At 34.5% G+C, this 16,464-nt stretch overlaps 1 protein-coding gene across 1 annotated transcript; it reads left to right on the top strand.

Moving 5' to 3' along the window:
- The first annotated feature begins 4,263 nt into the window (after window positions 1-4,263).
- Window positions 4,264-5,247, top strand: LOC143401144 (olfactory receptor 7E24-like). Its single transcript, XM_076858229.2, has one exon. It carries the CDS (start codon window positions 4,354-4,356, stop codon window positions 5,245-5,247), a length of 894 nt encoding a protein of 297 aa, XP_076714344.2. The 5' UTR covers window positions 4,264-4,353.
- Window positions 5,248-16,464: the final 11,217 nt, after the last annotated feature.

Raw genomic sequence — 16,464 nt, 5'->3', positions numbered from 1 at the left:
TCTGTCTGGTTTTGGTATAAGGGTGATACTGGCTTTATAGAATAAATTTAAAAATATTCCTTCTTTTTTATGTCATGGAATAATTTGAGGAGGACTGGCATTATTTCTTCTTTAAAGGTCTGGTAGAACTTGGATTAATATACCTCTGTTCTTGCTCTTTTCTTTGTTGGAAGTCTTTTAATTGTTGGTTAAAATTATCAGCTTGATATTTGTTTATTTAAGTTTCATATATCCTCCTATTTTTGTTTTGGTCATATGTGTCTAAAAATTTTGTCAATGTCTCATGATTTTCCATGTTACTGGAGTATAAATTTCCAAATTGTTTCTAATGGTCCTCTAGATTTAAAAAGTGTCCTTGGTAATATTTTCTTTTTTTTCACTTTAATTTTGTTGCTTTGAGTCTTCTCTCTCTTTATTTCAGTTAGTTGGTTGAAAGTTTAACTTTTCAAAGAAACAGCTCAGTTGCACTGATCCTTTATATTTTTAAATTCTCATTTTTATTAATTTCAATTCTGATTTTAATTATTTCCTATCTTTTACTGATTTTGGAATTATTTGTCCTTTTTCTAGGGCCTTGAGTCATAATATTAGATTATTTGTTTGATACTTTTCTATGTTTTTAATATAGGAACTCAGTGCTATCAACTTTCCTCTTAGAATTATCTTCATCCTGTCCCAGAGATTTTCATATATTGTGTCTCTATTCTCATTTGTTTTTAAGAATTATTTTATTTCTCCTCTGGTTTATTTTGTGGTCCATTTAAAGTTAAAAAGTGTGTTATTTAATCTCCAGGTGTTAAAATGGTTTTTAAATTTTATAATATCATTGATTTCTAACTCAATTCCACTCTGATATGTTAAAATTCAAGAAAGTGTATCCTCTTTTTATAGTTACTAAGATTTGCTTTGTTCCCTAAAATCCAATGTTTTAGAAAATATTTCATGTGCCACTGAGAAGAATATGAATTCAGGTTTTGATGGATGAAATATTCTGTAGCTGTTTCTGAAGTCCATTTGATTAGTAATAATATTCAGTTCTGATCAGTCTTTACTTATGTGTGGATGACCTATCTGACAGTGAGAGAGGGGTGTTGAAATCACCCATTATAGCACTGGGACCTGTTTAATTCTTCATTTTGAGAAGGTTTGTTTTATGCATGTGTGTACCCAGCATGAGGATTTATGTTCATGTGTTGTTGTTGGATGAGTTCCTTTATCATTATGAAGAGACCTTTTTCTTCTCTTCCAGTTAATTTCCTTGAAGTCTACTTTGATAGGAGAGTGACTCCTGCTTGCCCTCTGTTTCCATTTACATGATAGATCTGTTTTCATCCTTGCACCTTGGTACTTTGGATCTCTTTTCTTGTAAAGCAAGTTTATAAGTCAAGTTTCTTATGGTCTTACATTTGATGCAATCAACCAATCTCTGTCTTTTGATTGGACAGTTTGGAGCATTTATATCAACATTATATGAGAGATGATTTTTATTTCCTGCCATTTTGGCTTATATCTAATTCTTAATTCAGACTTGATTCTCCTTAAGTTGACTATTCTTTCAGTGTGATTCATCCATATACTTGTCTTCATTTTACTTTTCATTTTTTTGGCATGAAATATATTTCTTTGAGCATGGTTTGTAGTGCTGGATCAGTGGTTATAAATTCTTTTAGCTTCTCCTTATCATGGAAGTTTTACCTTTCAGCTTCAACTCCAGATGATAATTTTGCTGGATATAGTAATCTTGGTCGGTGCCCATTTTCTTTCAGATATTATAAATACTTTTCAAAGGCCTCTTGGCTTTTAGGGTTTTGGATGAGAAATCATTTGATTTCAGAATTGGCTTATCTCTAAAGGTGATGGGCCATTTTTTTTCTTGAGGCCTTTAAAATTCTATCCTTCTTGTATATATATTAGGCATTTTCATCATAATGTGTTTTTATATGATCTTCTTTGATCTTTATTGTGTGGGATTCCATTTGCACCTTGTATTTGTATTTCTGTCTCATTCCTAAGGCTGGAAAAGTTTCTAATATTATTTCATTGATAAGACTGTATATTTATTTATTTTGTATTTTGGAGCCTTCATCCACACCAATAATTCTTAGATTTTTTTGTTATAATGTCATCCCAGATTTCTTGAATATTCTGGTCATAATATCTTAACACATTTTCTTTATTATTGAGTTTATTTTCAAGATTTTACACTGTATTCAAAGCCTGAGGATGTCTTTAAAGTGGTCTACTCTATTGGTGATGCTTTCCATTGAACTCTTTGTTTGATTTATTGAGTCATTTCCACAATTTCTGTTTCATTCTGTTTCAGAATCTCTATCTCTTTATTGGAATGATCATTCAGTTTCTGTATTGTCTGAGTTAATTCCTACATCTTCTTTTATCTTATTAAATATTTTAAAAGTGAACTTTCTAAATTTTTATTCTCTAACATTTCCTCCACTGTGTTGTCAGCGGGAACAGGTCTTGACATGTTTTGGGTTGTTTGGGGTGCTTTCTTTGGTGGCTTTTTCATACTGCTTGTATGTCTACCCATCTGCTGATCTGATTATTGCTTCAACTTTTATAGAAGGGATTATTTAGTAAACTTCCTTTTTCTGAAGAGCCCTGGATTGGGAAAATATCCAGGTATCGATACTTTCACTCAATGTGAGTTCTTGCCATTTCCTCTTTGATAGAAGACATTAAACCCCATTTACTACAATTACTTCAGAACCAACCTCATAATAATCAGCTTTAGGAAAAACAAGAACTGGGTAATATTCTCCATTCTTCCTCTTATTCAGGTATAAAATTTCACTTATGTTCATTTTCTGGCTACAGGCTGCCCATTGTTCTTCCTCTAGATCTTCTAGTACCTGCACAACAGAGCAAGTGGGCCTTCTGAGCATAGGAGAGGGAGCCTAGAGAGGGATCCTCAAAATCTCAATCTCAAAAATGATTTTTTTGGGGGAATACTGGTTATTGAACCCAAAGGTGCTTAACTACTAAGCCACATCCCCAGCCCTTATATATTTTATTAGAGACAGGGTCTCACTGAATTGCTTAGGGCCTAAGTTGCTGAGGCTGGGTTTGAACTTGTGGTCCTCCTGATTGAGCCTCCTTAATCACTAAGAATACAGGCAGGTACCAGCACACCCGACTCTCAATCTCAAATTTAAAAAAGTCTTACAGCATCTCCACCACGTCAGTAATTATTATTACTGTTTAACAGATGAGGAAGTTTCCAGAAGTAATTATGTTACTGGTTGTTTTTTTCTGTTTTCTATTGTCCAATTCAATAGTGAAACCTTACATATAGTAACCATCTCTTTCCTTCACAAAGCTGAAGTAAGAATTTCCATACAACTGGAGAATAGAATGAAGATTTAAAAAAAAAGAATGAAGAATAGTTTTGTATAATAGGCATTTCACTGATATTCTATAGGTTGATATAAAATATCAAAATTTATAGAAATGTCAAATTTATACCAAAGAGAAATAAAATATTTTTAAATTTAAATATAAGTATCAAAATGTAATCTATTCAAAGTTTTTCTTAGGGCTTAAGATTTTAGAACGATTGACAGGTACAGTGTTTATAAATGCTGCATTTGTGGTAAGTGATACCACTGATTGTGTGCACTTAACAATATTTATCCAAATTTAAAGTTCATCAAAGAGAAGAATATTTATTAATTTATATAAATTTTCAATAACAAACTTAAGGGGAGGGGAATAAAAATTCAAATGAAATAATGAGATTTCTTGAAGATGATTGCCCATCATATTTTCCAATTATGATTTCTCACTCATGATTTAGTTGTCAGAGAAATTAAAGTACCTGATACACAGTACTTTAAATATCTTAAATCAAATGAATTTATCCCAAGGTGATAGAACCAAACAAGGCATATCAAACTGCTTCTGAATTTCCTTTTATTAATAAACAGTTTCATTAATAGTGTTTTTCTTAATAAGAATGCCATTACTTATTCTTGATGGTTTTTTTTTTCATAAAAGAGTATGCAATATTTTGTTGTGATCATGAACTTGTTTTTCCACTGCTCCTAGACTTCTAACATTGTTCAGACCAATGTCTCTCAAGCGGATATGGGAGGGTGGTAAATAATGCAGAATGTGAAGGAAGAGTATACAAAGTCTGTGTGTTACACGCCTGAGAATCATTATTGATGCACAGTATTCAAGTGTGAATAATTTTGTGAATACTTCCATGCAAATATGTACAGATGGAGGGGTGTTTGGTACATGTTTCTTAATTCCCACATTCTTTGATTTTTTAAAAGGTGTTCAAGCAATATAGTAGCACAAAATCTAACACGTGTCTCAGAATTCCAACTCATGAGCCTTTCAGAGGACCCAGACCTGGAGCCCACCCTGTTTGGACTGTTCCTGTCCATGTACCTGGTCACGGTGCTTGGGAACCTGCTTATTATCCTGGCCGTCAGCTCTGACTCCCACCTCCACACCCCCATGTACTTCTTCCTCTCCAACCTGTCTTTTGTGGACATTGGTTTCATCTCGACCACAGTCCCAAAGATGCTCATGAACATCCAAACTCACAACAGAGTCATTTCCTACGTTGGCTGCCTAACACAAATGTCTCTTTATGGCATTTTTGTATGTATGGATGACATGCTTCTGACTGTGATGGCTTATGACCGGTTTGTGGCCATCTGTCACCCCCTGCATTATACAGTCATTATGAACCCTCGTCTCTGTGGCTTCTTAACTTTGGTATCATTTTTGCTGAGTCTTTTGGACTCTCAGCTGCACAATTTGATGATCTTACAAATTACCAGCTTTAAGGATGTGAAAATTTCCAGTTTCTTCTGTGACCCTTCTCAACTTCTGAATCTTTCCTGTTCTGACAACTTCTCTGATAATGTTGTAAAGTATTTTCTTGCTGCCATATATGGCCTTTTCCCTATCTCAGGGATCTTTTTCTCTTACTATAAGATAATTGCCTCCATTCTGAGGATCCCCTCTTCAGGTGGGAAGTACAAAGTTTTCTCCACCTGTGGCTCTCACCTGGCAGTTGTTTGCTTATTTTATGGAACAGTTGTTGGAGTGTACTTGAGTTCAGCTGTATCACATTCCCCCAGAAAGGGTGCAGTGGCCTCAGTGATGTACACTGTTGTCACCCCCATGCTGAACCCCTTCATCTATAGCCTGAGGAACAGGGACATTAAAAATGCACTTAGGAGACTCCACAGCCGAATTTTCCACTCTTAGCAACTGTGTTGTTCAGTTGCAATATCTTGGAAAATTTCGCAAAGCTAAACGGTTTGCCTTGCTAATGTGCCTCTTCATAACATAAATAGTTTTAGTTTCTCACCATGTTTTATAGTATAATGGTTTCAGCCTATGTTAGGTATCAAGATTTCACTGCATTAAGATGACAAATTTTGGAGATGGTTAGTAGTTATTTTCATAAGAAAACAAATAACAATAAATGCCACTACACTACGCACTTGACAATGGTGAAATTTGTGACTTCTTTTTATTTACATACCACATATTGAAAGTGTACTCACGAAGCCAATAAGTTTTAAAAATGAAATTAAAACGTTACTGGGTACTGTGATGTACGCCTGTAATCCCAGAGGCTCAGGAGGCTGAGGCAGGAGGGTGGAGAGTTCAAAGATATTCTCAGCAATTTAGCGAGGCCTTAAGCAACTCAGTAAGATCCTGTCTCTAAATAAAATACCAAATGAGCTGGGATGTTGCTCAGTGGGTAAGGGCCCCTGTGTTCAATCCCTAGTAAAAAAAAAATAATATTAGTGTTTTATAGTTTTCATTGCAAAGGTCTTTCAATTCTTTTGAATTTACTGATTTGCAATTTATTGTTTTGAGGCTATTGTGAATGAGATAGTTTTTCTATTTTTCTTTCTCCGAAGATTAGTCATTGAAATATAGAAATGTGATTGATTTATAAGAGTTGTTCTTGTATCATGTTACCTTGCTGAATTCATTTATGAGCTCTAGAAACTTTCTTTTGGAGTTTTTGGGTCTTCTAATTATAGGAACATATCATTAGTGAATAGATAATTTGAGCTCTTCTTTTTCTGTTTATATCCCTGTGGGGACAAGTGCATGGAATACTGCATACATGGCATACATTAAGGGCATCAGAGTGGCAGGCTACTCCCTTTGTGCTAGATGGATGAGCGACAGGCTTCTTACCCCATAGGCACAGTCCTGGGCATGAGGCTGTGTGTTGCAGTCCCTGTGCTTGCTCCATGGCCCACTCCTCAATTGGTTGCTGCAAGCACAGTTAGAAGAAATTGCATTGGTGGATGCCTGTAATCTGCTTAGCTACTGCCTGAGTATATATACATGGTAACTGCACAATAAAATCAGACTTGCTCCCTGCTTGGTCTCCAGAGGTCTTGATTAGCAATTATGCAGCCATACTCTCCTCTCCTCTCCCCTGTTCCATGGAACTCCTTGCTGGACGAGAGAGAGCCCATGCATATCCCTTTAATTTTTTTGTCATGTCTGATTGCTCTGGCAAGAGTTTCAAGGACGGTGTTAAACAGGAGTTGTGAAAGTGGGAATCCTTGTCTTGTTCCTTTTTTAGAGGAAACACTTTCAGCTTTTCTCTGTTTGGTATGATGTTGGTCATATTTTGTCATTTATGGTCTTCATGTTGAGGTAAGTTCCTTCTATTCCCAGTTATTCTAGTGTTTTAAACATGAAGGGGTCCTGAACTTTGTCAAATGCTTTTTCTGCATATATTGAGATAATCTTGTGAAAACTATAGAACACTCAAGAAATTCAGGAAGACCTGAGAAGATGAAAAGACCTACCATGTTCTTGGATAGGCAGAATTAATATAGGCAAAATGGCTGTACCACCAAAAGCACTCTACAGATTCAAAATTCTAATGATATTCTTCACAGAACTAAACAAGAACAGTTATAAAGTACATTTGGAAAAATAAGAGACCCTGAATAGTCAAAGCAATTATTAGTAAGAAAAGCAAAGCAAGAGGCATCACAATACCAGAAATCATTATGCTATAGAGCTATAGTAGCAAAAATAGTATGGTACTGGAATCACAACAGGCCTGATGACCAATGGAAAAGAACAGAAGACACACAGCCAAACCCACCAAAAACAAAACAACAACAACAACAAAACAACAACACAAAACAGTTGTCAGACACTAGACAGATGGCTTCCAGAAATATACATTGGAGAAAAGATAGCCTCTTCAATAAATGGTCTGGAAAACCTGGAAATACATATGTAGAAGAATTAAATTTAACCCGTATTTCTCACTCTGCACAAAAGCCAACTCAACATGGATCAAAGACCTAGGAATTAGACCAGAAACCCTGAAACTGCTAGAAAAGGTATACCCAACACTCCAATATGTTACCATAGGAACCAATTTCCATAGCTAGACTTGTAAACACAATAAATAAAATAAAAAATCAGTAAATTGGATGGCATCAAATTAAAAACATCTTCACACGAAATGAAATAAGAGAAGGAAGAGACAACAGTACAGGAGAAAATCTTTACCACCTGCTCCTATAGAACATTAATATATACAATGAATTTAAAGTATATTCAAAGTATATACAAAGAATTCAACAAACTTAACACCCCCAAAAAACAAATAACCCAATCAATAAATGGGGGGAACAAAATATAGTTGAATGTCCTGTCTGATATGTGGATTTTAATACACAACAAGGGTGGGGGAAGAATACAAATTCAGTGGTTTAGACCAAGGGGGATGAAGGGAAGGGAGGAGTATAGTAATAGGGAAGACAGCAGAATTAATTGGACATCTTTCCTATGTTCATATGTGAATACATGACCAGTGGAACCTGGCATAATGTAAAATTACAAGAATGGGATCCTAATTAGAATAAGTTATACTCTATGTAGATATAATATGTCCAAATGCACTCTACTGTCATGCATGTCTAAAAAGAATAAAAATAAAATAAAAATCTCTCCTAACCAAAGGGAAAAAAATAAAGAACTAAATGGATACTTCTCAAAAAAGATATACAAATTGTCAGCAAATTGATAAAAAAAAATGGTCAACATCTCTAGCAATTAGAGAAATGCAAATAAAAACTACATTGGGATTTCATCTCACTCCCATCAGAATGGTAATAATCAAGAATACAAATAATAATAGATATCATCAAGGATGTGGGGGAAAGGGTGCACTCATATGCTGCTGTTTGGACTAAAATTTAGTGCAACTACTCTAGAAAGCAGTTTGGAAATTCCCCATAAAACCAGGAATGGAACCACCATATGACCCTCCTACTCCACTCCTTGGTATATAGCTATAAGATTTAAAATCAGCATATTACAGTGATGCAGCCACCTCAATACTTATAGTAGCACAATTCACAATAGCAAGATATCTAATAAATGTAGGTGCCCTTCCATAGATGAATGGATCAAGAAAATGTGGTCTATATATACAATGGAATATTAATCAGTCATAAAAAGAAAAACATTATGGCACTGTGAGTAATGGGTGGAATTTGTGGCTATCACACTAAATGATATGACAGTCCCCAAAAGTCAAACATTGAATGTTTTCTCTGATATGGGGAAGCTAATCCAAAATAAGGAGGAAGGGATAAAAATGAAAACAAGAATTTTGATTTTGGCTGCTGTTGGCTGGACTCATTCTTTCTTGAATGGAGGGCAGATTTTTAGTGTCTCTGATACTCAACATTGCCATCCATTTGATATCTAGTTGATACAATGGTAGGAAACCAGACAAATATCAAAACAGTTATAGAATATCGGCAAGTACATGTTAGGTAGTTATTATTAATATGACAAAGTTAGTCTCCATAGTATTCATTTAAAATATCTTGTGATCTGAAATCATTGTTTTTGTATATCCATATAGTTGCATTTTCTATTGCCCTTGTGTAAGTATATGTTGTGTATTTGGAGAGAAATGAACAACTCTCTTTCATTTCTGAATCCTCAGAGCTTATACTGTATTTGGCACAGAGGAAAAAACTAAATATGTGTTAAACATTGAATAGATGCTTCTTCTCTTTATTTCCCAGGCATAATAACTGTGGTTTCAACAAAGTTGGTGTTTTTTTTAAATTTTATATTTTTGGACCTTTATCTTGTTTATTTATATACAGTACCAAGAGTTGAACCCAATGCCTCACTTATGCTAGGCAAGTGTTCCACAACTGAGCCACAACCCCAGCCTCCAAAGTTGGTGTTTTCCTGTCTGTGCATTCATACCTTCTTAGGAATGTGGCATAGAACAGGAGGCAAGATGGAATAGCTCTCTTTGGGTTTGTATCATGGATTCATGAGCCCTACCTATACTTCCACTTAACAGAATCTAGAACATTCAATTATCCAAAAACAGAAGTAGATATTTCCAGGAGACTAGGAAAAGGAAGTTTGGTAGAAAAGGAAGAGATGAAGCTTGGTCTAAGACACATTTTAGAGTTTCATGTCATTCCAATGCTGCAGGGACTTTGACAATTTTATTAATCACTAGACTCACTATTTACTTAATAGCTGAATGCTTCCATTTGCAAAGCAATCATAATGACCAAATATGTATTAGGTTCCAGACTCAGGTCATGTTCCACATACTGTGGTCATGGGAATTCTTCTCTTTATTTATGTTAAGAAGCATGAGCACAGAGGCTGCCTCTCTGGACATAGACTGCATTCTTCCCCAAATGCTTATTTCTTGCTACACCCCAAAGAAGTCCCTTTTGATATTGCCCACCTTCCCTCTTGATAATGGACCTGCTTTCCTAAATAAACCTTTTTCAAAAAGAGAAGTATGCACACAGAGAGTTCAAAAGGTTTACATCCATTTTGTCTAGGTAGCTGGGCAACATCTGCCTTGCTGTGTTTTCAAAAGTTTTCATCTTTCCCTTTTTGCCTTTTATCCCAATTAAATCAATAATAAACCTCATAAAATAGTGGGCAGTGATCTTCTCCCATTCTGTAGGCAATGCCTTTAGGATTTCATTTTTTTTACTTTGCTATGTGGATGCCTTTTTATTTAAAGCTGTCCTACTTATGGATTATTGGTTTAATTTCTTCAGCTTTGAGAGTTTTCCAGATGATGTAATGTCTGTTCCAGTATGTTTTAGTGTTGAAACTATGCTTCCTCTAGTTTTTGCAAAGTTTTTGGCATCATTAATAGGTCTTTGAACCTCTTGATTTGACTTTTGTGCAGGATTAGAAATGAAATCTAATTTTATTTTTCTACACTTATTTAAAGAAGCTATCTTTTCTCCAAAGTATATTTTTGGCACCATTGTCAAGTTCCCAATGACTGCAACTATGTGGGTTTTCCCATGTGATTTCTATTTTTAAACCATTGGTTTTCATGTCTATTTTGATAGCAATACCATGCTCTTTCTGTTACTATAATTGTGCAGTATAATTTGAGATCAGGTATTTGCTGACTCCAGAATTGCTCTTTTTGCTCAGTATTACATTGACTAGTTTGGGTCATTTATTCTTCCAAATAAATTTTAGGGCTTTTTCTCCAGTTCTGTGAAGAATGTTATTGATATTTTGATGATATATGTAAATCAAACAAACCCTTCTCAATTTCAGGACTCAACTAGACCACAATACAATAATACTGGGTTACTTTAACACACCTCTCTCACTACTGGAAAGATATTCCAAACAAAAACTAAATAGGGTATTGCTGTATGTATATATGTGACTGTATGACCAATGTGACTCTGCAACCTGTACATTCAGAAAAATGAGAATTTATACCCCATTTGATTCAAATGTATGATATGTCAAGATCAATGTACTATCATGTGTAACTAATAAAAAGATATATAAAAAACACTAAATAGGGAAACTATAGAATAAAATTACAATCAGTAATTTAGATTTAACAGACATATATAGAATATTTCATCCATCAATGAGCAAATATACTTTCTTCTCAGCAGTACATGGCTCCTTCTCTAAAATAGACCAAATTTTATGCCACAAAGCAACTCTTAGTAAATACAAAAAAAAAAAACCACAGAGATAATACCTTGCATTTTATTAGACCACATGGAATGAAATTAGAAATCAATGATAAAATAAAAAAATAGAAGCTACTGTAACAAGTGGGGACTAAATAATTCACTATTGAGTGATGAATGGATAGTAGAAGAAATCAAGAATGACATAAAAAATTCTTAGAGGTAAATGAGAACACTGATACAGCATGCCAAAATCTCTGTGACACTATGAAGGCAGTACTAAGAGGAAAGTTTATTGCATCGAGCATATTCATTAAAAGAATAAAAAGTCAACAAATAAATGACCTAATACTACATCTCAAAGCTCTAGAAAAAGAGCAAATCAACACCAGAATCAGTAGAAGACAGGAAATAATTGAATTCGGAGCTGAAATCAATGAAATTGAAACAAAAGAAACAATTGAGAAAAATTGACCAAACAAAAAGTAGCTTCTTTGAAAAAAAATAAATAAAATAAATAAACCCTGGCTATGCTAACAAAAAGAAAGAGAAAACAAGAAAGAAATATCACAACAAACATGTCTGAAATATAGAAGATAATTAGAACCTCTTTTGAAAATTTATATTTCAGTAAAATAGAAAATATTGAAGACATTGACAAATTTCTAGAGACATATGACCTACCCAAACTGAATGAGGAGGTCATACATGTTTTAAACAGATCAATTTCAAGTAATGAATTAGAAAATGCTCCACAGTTTAGCTATTGTGAATTGTGCTGCTATAAACATTGATGTGGCTGTGTCCCTATAGTATGCTGTTTTTAAGTCCTTTGGGTATAGACCTATTAAGAGGAATAGCTGGGTCAAATGGTAGTTCCATTCCCAGCTTACAAGGAATCTCCATACTGCTTTCCAAATTGGCTGTACCAACCTGCAGTACCACCAGCAGTGTATGAGTTGTAATGCAAATAATAATGATGATGATAATAATGATAATAATAATAATAATAATAATAATAGTAGGAGAACTAGGTATAATGGCAAAAAAGGCAATATCAAATTTCTTTGAACTTCATGTAATTTCTGAAATATTTACATTAATGACATTTATCCATATAAACATCTTAAAGAAAGTAAAGCAAAAAAAATAAATAAAAAAGAAAGAAATAGAAAATGCCATCAAAAACCTACCAATCAAGAAAAGCCCAGGACCAGATGAAGTCTTAGCTGAGTTCTACAAGACTTTCAAAGAATTAACACCAATACTCCTCAAAGTACTCCATGACATAGATAACCCTTCCAAACTCATTCTATGAGGCTAATACAACACTGATACCAAAACCAGACAAAAAAACATATCAAGAAAAGAAAACTTCAGACCAATATCCTTGATAAACATAGATGCAAAAATTTTCAGTAAAATTTTGGCAAATCACACTCAAAAACCTATTAAGAATATAGTGCATCATGATCAAGTGGGGTTCATCCCAGGGATGCAGGGTTGGTTCAACACATGGAAATCAATAAACGTAATTCATCATATTAATAGACTTAAAAACAAGAATCATATGATTATCCCAATAGATGCAGAAAAAGCATTTGAGAAAATACAGCACCTTCATGTTATTGATATTTTGATGAGGATTGCATTGAATCTGTATAATGCTTTTAGTAGTATGGCCATTTTGGCTCTATATATTCTGCATATGCAAGAGCTTGGGAGGTCTTTGCATGTTCTAAGTTCTTTGGCTTCTTTTGTTAGTGTTCTATTGTTTTCATTTTAGAGTCCTCGAAAATTCTCCTCCTTGCTTTGGTTTACCACCTGGTGTTTTATTTATTTTATTGAGATTTTATGAACAGGATAGTTTTGGTGATTTCCTTCTCAGTGTATTTATCATTGTAGTATAGGAAGATACTGATTCATGAGTGTTGATCTTGTATCCTGCTACTTTGCTGAATTCATTTATCAGCTCCAAAAATCTTTTTAAAAATTTTTATTTATTCATTATAATTTGTTATATATGACAGCAGAATGCATTACAATTCACAGTACACATATAGAGCACATTTTTTGTGTCACTGGTTGTAACCAAAGTAGAGTCACATCATTTGTTTCTTCATACATGTACTTGAGGTAATGATGTCCATCTCATTCCACCATTTTTCCTACCCATCTCACCCTCCTTTCCACTCCCTTCCCTTTGTCCTATGAAATTGTCCTATTTAAAGATCATGTGATTCTTGTCATTAATTTTATTTACTGATTTGTGTATATTGAACCAATCTTCTATCCCTGAGATGAAAACCACTTGGTTGTGATATAGCATCTTCTTGGTGTATTTTTGAAGGCAGTTTGCTGATATTCTATCAAGGATTTTTCATTTATGTTCATGAGGGATAAAGGTCTGTAATTTTCTTTCCTTGATATGTCTTTGTCTGCTATTGGTAGCAGGATTAAAGTTGTTTCTTAGAATGTATTTCTAAGTATTCCCCTCCTTTTCCTTTCATGGGATTATCTAAGAATGCTGGGGTTTCTTCTTTAAAAGTAGTGTAGAACGTGACTAAGAATTTATGGATCTTGGCTTTTCTTTGCTGGAAGGCTTTTCATTCCTGTTTCAATTTCTTACTTGATATTGGTATTTTTATGTTTTCTATATTTCCATGGTTAAATTTACACAAGATATATGTCTAGAAATTTGTTAACTTCTAGATTTTCCATTTTATTGAAGTATAAATTTTAAAAAATTAATTTCTAATGATCCTTGGGGATTCAGAAGTGTCTGTGTATATCTCTGTTTTTATCTAAATTTTTTTTTTAGAATTGTTTCTTCTTTGTCTTTTGGTTAGTTTTACAAAGATTTATCAATTTGATTTTTTTTTTGAAGAAACAACTCTGTGATGCAACGATCCTGTTAATTGCTTTATTATTTTCAATTTCATTAAGATTTTCAAATTAATATTTTCAATTTATTAATTTCATTTACTGTGATCTTAAATATTTCCTCTCTTTTACTAATTTTGGAATTAATTTTCTCTTTTAAGGCTTTTAAGTATAATATTATCTGGTTAAAATTAAATTTTCATTATGTATACTTTTTATAATAGAAAATATAAGTAAGAATCAGATGTATCTTAGATTTTGAAAAAGAATTGTGAACAAATATTTACCCCTCACACTTCATATAGAGCTCTAATCTCCAGAGTATACAAAGAACTCAAAAAATTAAACAACAAGAAAACAAATAACCCAATCAACAAATGGGCCAAGGATCTGAATAGGCACTTCTCAGAGGAGGACATACACTCAATCAACAAATACTCAAAAACAATGCTCACCATCTCTAGCAATCAGAGAAGTGCAAATTAAAACCACTCTAAGATACCATCTCACTCCAGTAAGAATGCCAGCCATTATGAAGTCAAACAATAACAAGTGCTGGCGAGGATGCGGGGAAAAGGGTACACTTGTACATTGCTGGTGGGACTGAAAATTGGTTCAGCCAATTTGGAAAGCAGTATGGAGATTCCTTAGAAAGCTGGGATTGGAACCACCATTTGACCCAGCTATTCCCCTTCTCGGACTATACCCAAAAGACCTAAAAAGAGCATACAACAGGGACATAGCTACATCAATGTTCATAGCAGCACAATTCACAATAGCTAGACTGTGGAACCAACCCAGATGCCCTTCAGTAGATGAATGGATAAAAAAGTGGCATTTATACACAATGGAATATTACTCAGCACTATAAAACAACAAAATCATGGCATTTGCAGGGAAATGGATGGCATTAGAGCAGATTATGCTAAGTGAATCTAGCCAATCCTTAAAAAACAAATACAGAATTTCTTCTTTGATATAAGGAGGGTGACTCAAAACAGAACAGGGAGGAAGAGCATGAGAAGAAGATTACCATTAAATAGGGACATGGGAATAGGAGAGAGAAGGGGAATTGCACAGAAGATGGTAGAAGACCCTCATTGTTATGCAAAATTACATATAAGATGGTTTGAGGGGGAAGAAAAAAAAGAGAGAGAGAAATGTGTCACAGTAGATTGGGTAGAAAGAAGGTAGGGGAGGGGAGGGGGGATAGGAAGAGCAGCACAATACAATAGACACTAGTATGGCCCTATGTATAAATGTGGCTGTATAACCAATGTGATCCTGCAATCTGTACATGTGGAAAAATAAGATTAAGATTACATACCCCATTTGAATCAAATGTATGATATGTCAAGATCATTGTAATGTTTTGAGCAACTAATAAAAACATTAAAAAAAGAAATAAAATAGTCAATTATTAGGAAGAATATTTCCTGAGCTTCTGACTGTGATGCTATATGATTAGACTAAGGTCCTCTGCATCTCCTTGCATTGTTCATTCCTCCTGATCCCTCAGTGCTTGGTTGTAATTTGGATGTCATCTTTGGTTAGTGTTGGATGTCAACTGCAATAGTTGATTGCCTTCCTAATACTCATTATAAGAATATTGAAAATTCTGATTTCTTCTGAGAACATTTTCTCCTTAATCTTGCCTTTTCTCATACAGTTTCAATAACGAAGAGGTGTTTTATTTACTTTTGGATTGCATCTTGGTTCAAGTGTGCTGCATTTGCCTAGAAGGTGCAGTGGCCTCTGTGGTTGTGCAGTGGGCTCTTGTACTACGAATACTTCAGTTGAGCCAGAGAAACAGAGTCCTTACACCACCATCAAGGAGGCTGCCAGCAGAACAGGTTGTTCTCAGGACCCAAGGCACCTGATGGCAATGCAGGCTGGAAAATAGAACAGAATTAAATCTAGTTGTGGAAATGCCTCCTCCCTGAGCATGATTTGTTTGAATGACTCTCTCCTCGTCATGCTTCACAATAGAGTGGTGGTTGCTGGGTTGGGGTGGGAGAAATGGTGAATTTTTTTTTTTTCACCTGGGTGCAAAGTTTGAATTTTAGAAGATAGAAAATATCTGGATTTGGATGATGGTGATTACGGCACAACAAGGTGATTGTAATTTTGTCACTAAAGTGTGTACTTAATATGGTTCAAATGATATTTGTTTGCAGTGATATTTTATCCCAATAAAATGAACATTAATCGCAGATGTATCTTTAAGGAACACAGAAATGAAAGAAAATAAATAGAATATGTAAACTTTTTATTAATTAGAGTTAGGGCCAGAAATTTATGTGGACATTCAATTTCATTTGTCTTCCCCATTAATGACGGGGAATCCTTAGAGATGGGGATTTCATGGACCAATTAGTCTAATTGAAGCTCTGTGTATTGGTCTTCCAAGGTCCTATATTAGTGCACAATTAGCCTGTGCCTGCTGCCCTTTAGTGGATGGTTCTTGTCCAGTGAGCTGCATGGTTGTGTCTCCTCCTGGGATTTTCTGCATCAGGAAGCTCCTGATGACACAATCTCTTCCTGTGGACACAGTTGCTCCTTCCCTGGGCTCCACACTTGGTAGGGTCTC

Source organism: Callospermophilus lateralis, chromosome 1 (assembly GCF_048772815.1).
Source record: "Callospermophilus lateralis isolate mCalLat2 chromosome 1, mCalLat2.hap1, whole genome shotgun sequence".
Lineage (NCBI taxonomy): Eukaryota > Metazoa > Chordata > Mammalia > Rodentia > Sciuridae > Callospermophilus > Callospermophilus lateralis.
The sequence above is the reverse complement of the archived record's forward strand: the minus strand, read 5'-3'. Positions and strand labels throughout refer to the sequence as shown.

Coding starts and splice junctions, on each gene's coding strand:
- LOC143401144 (XM_076858229.2), top strand. CDS start 4,354: ATGAGCCTTTCAGAGGACCCAGACCTGGAGCCCACCCTGTTTGGACTG.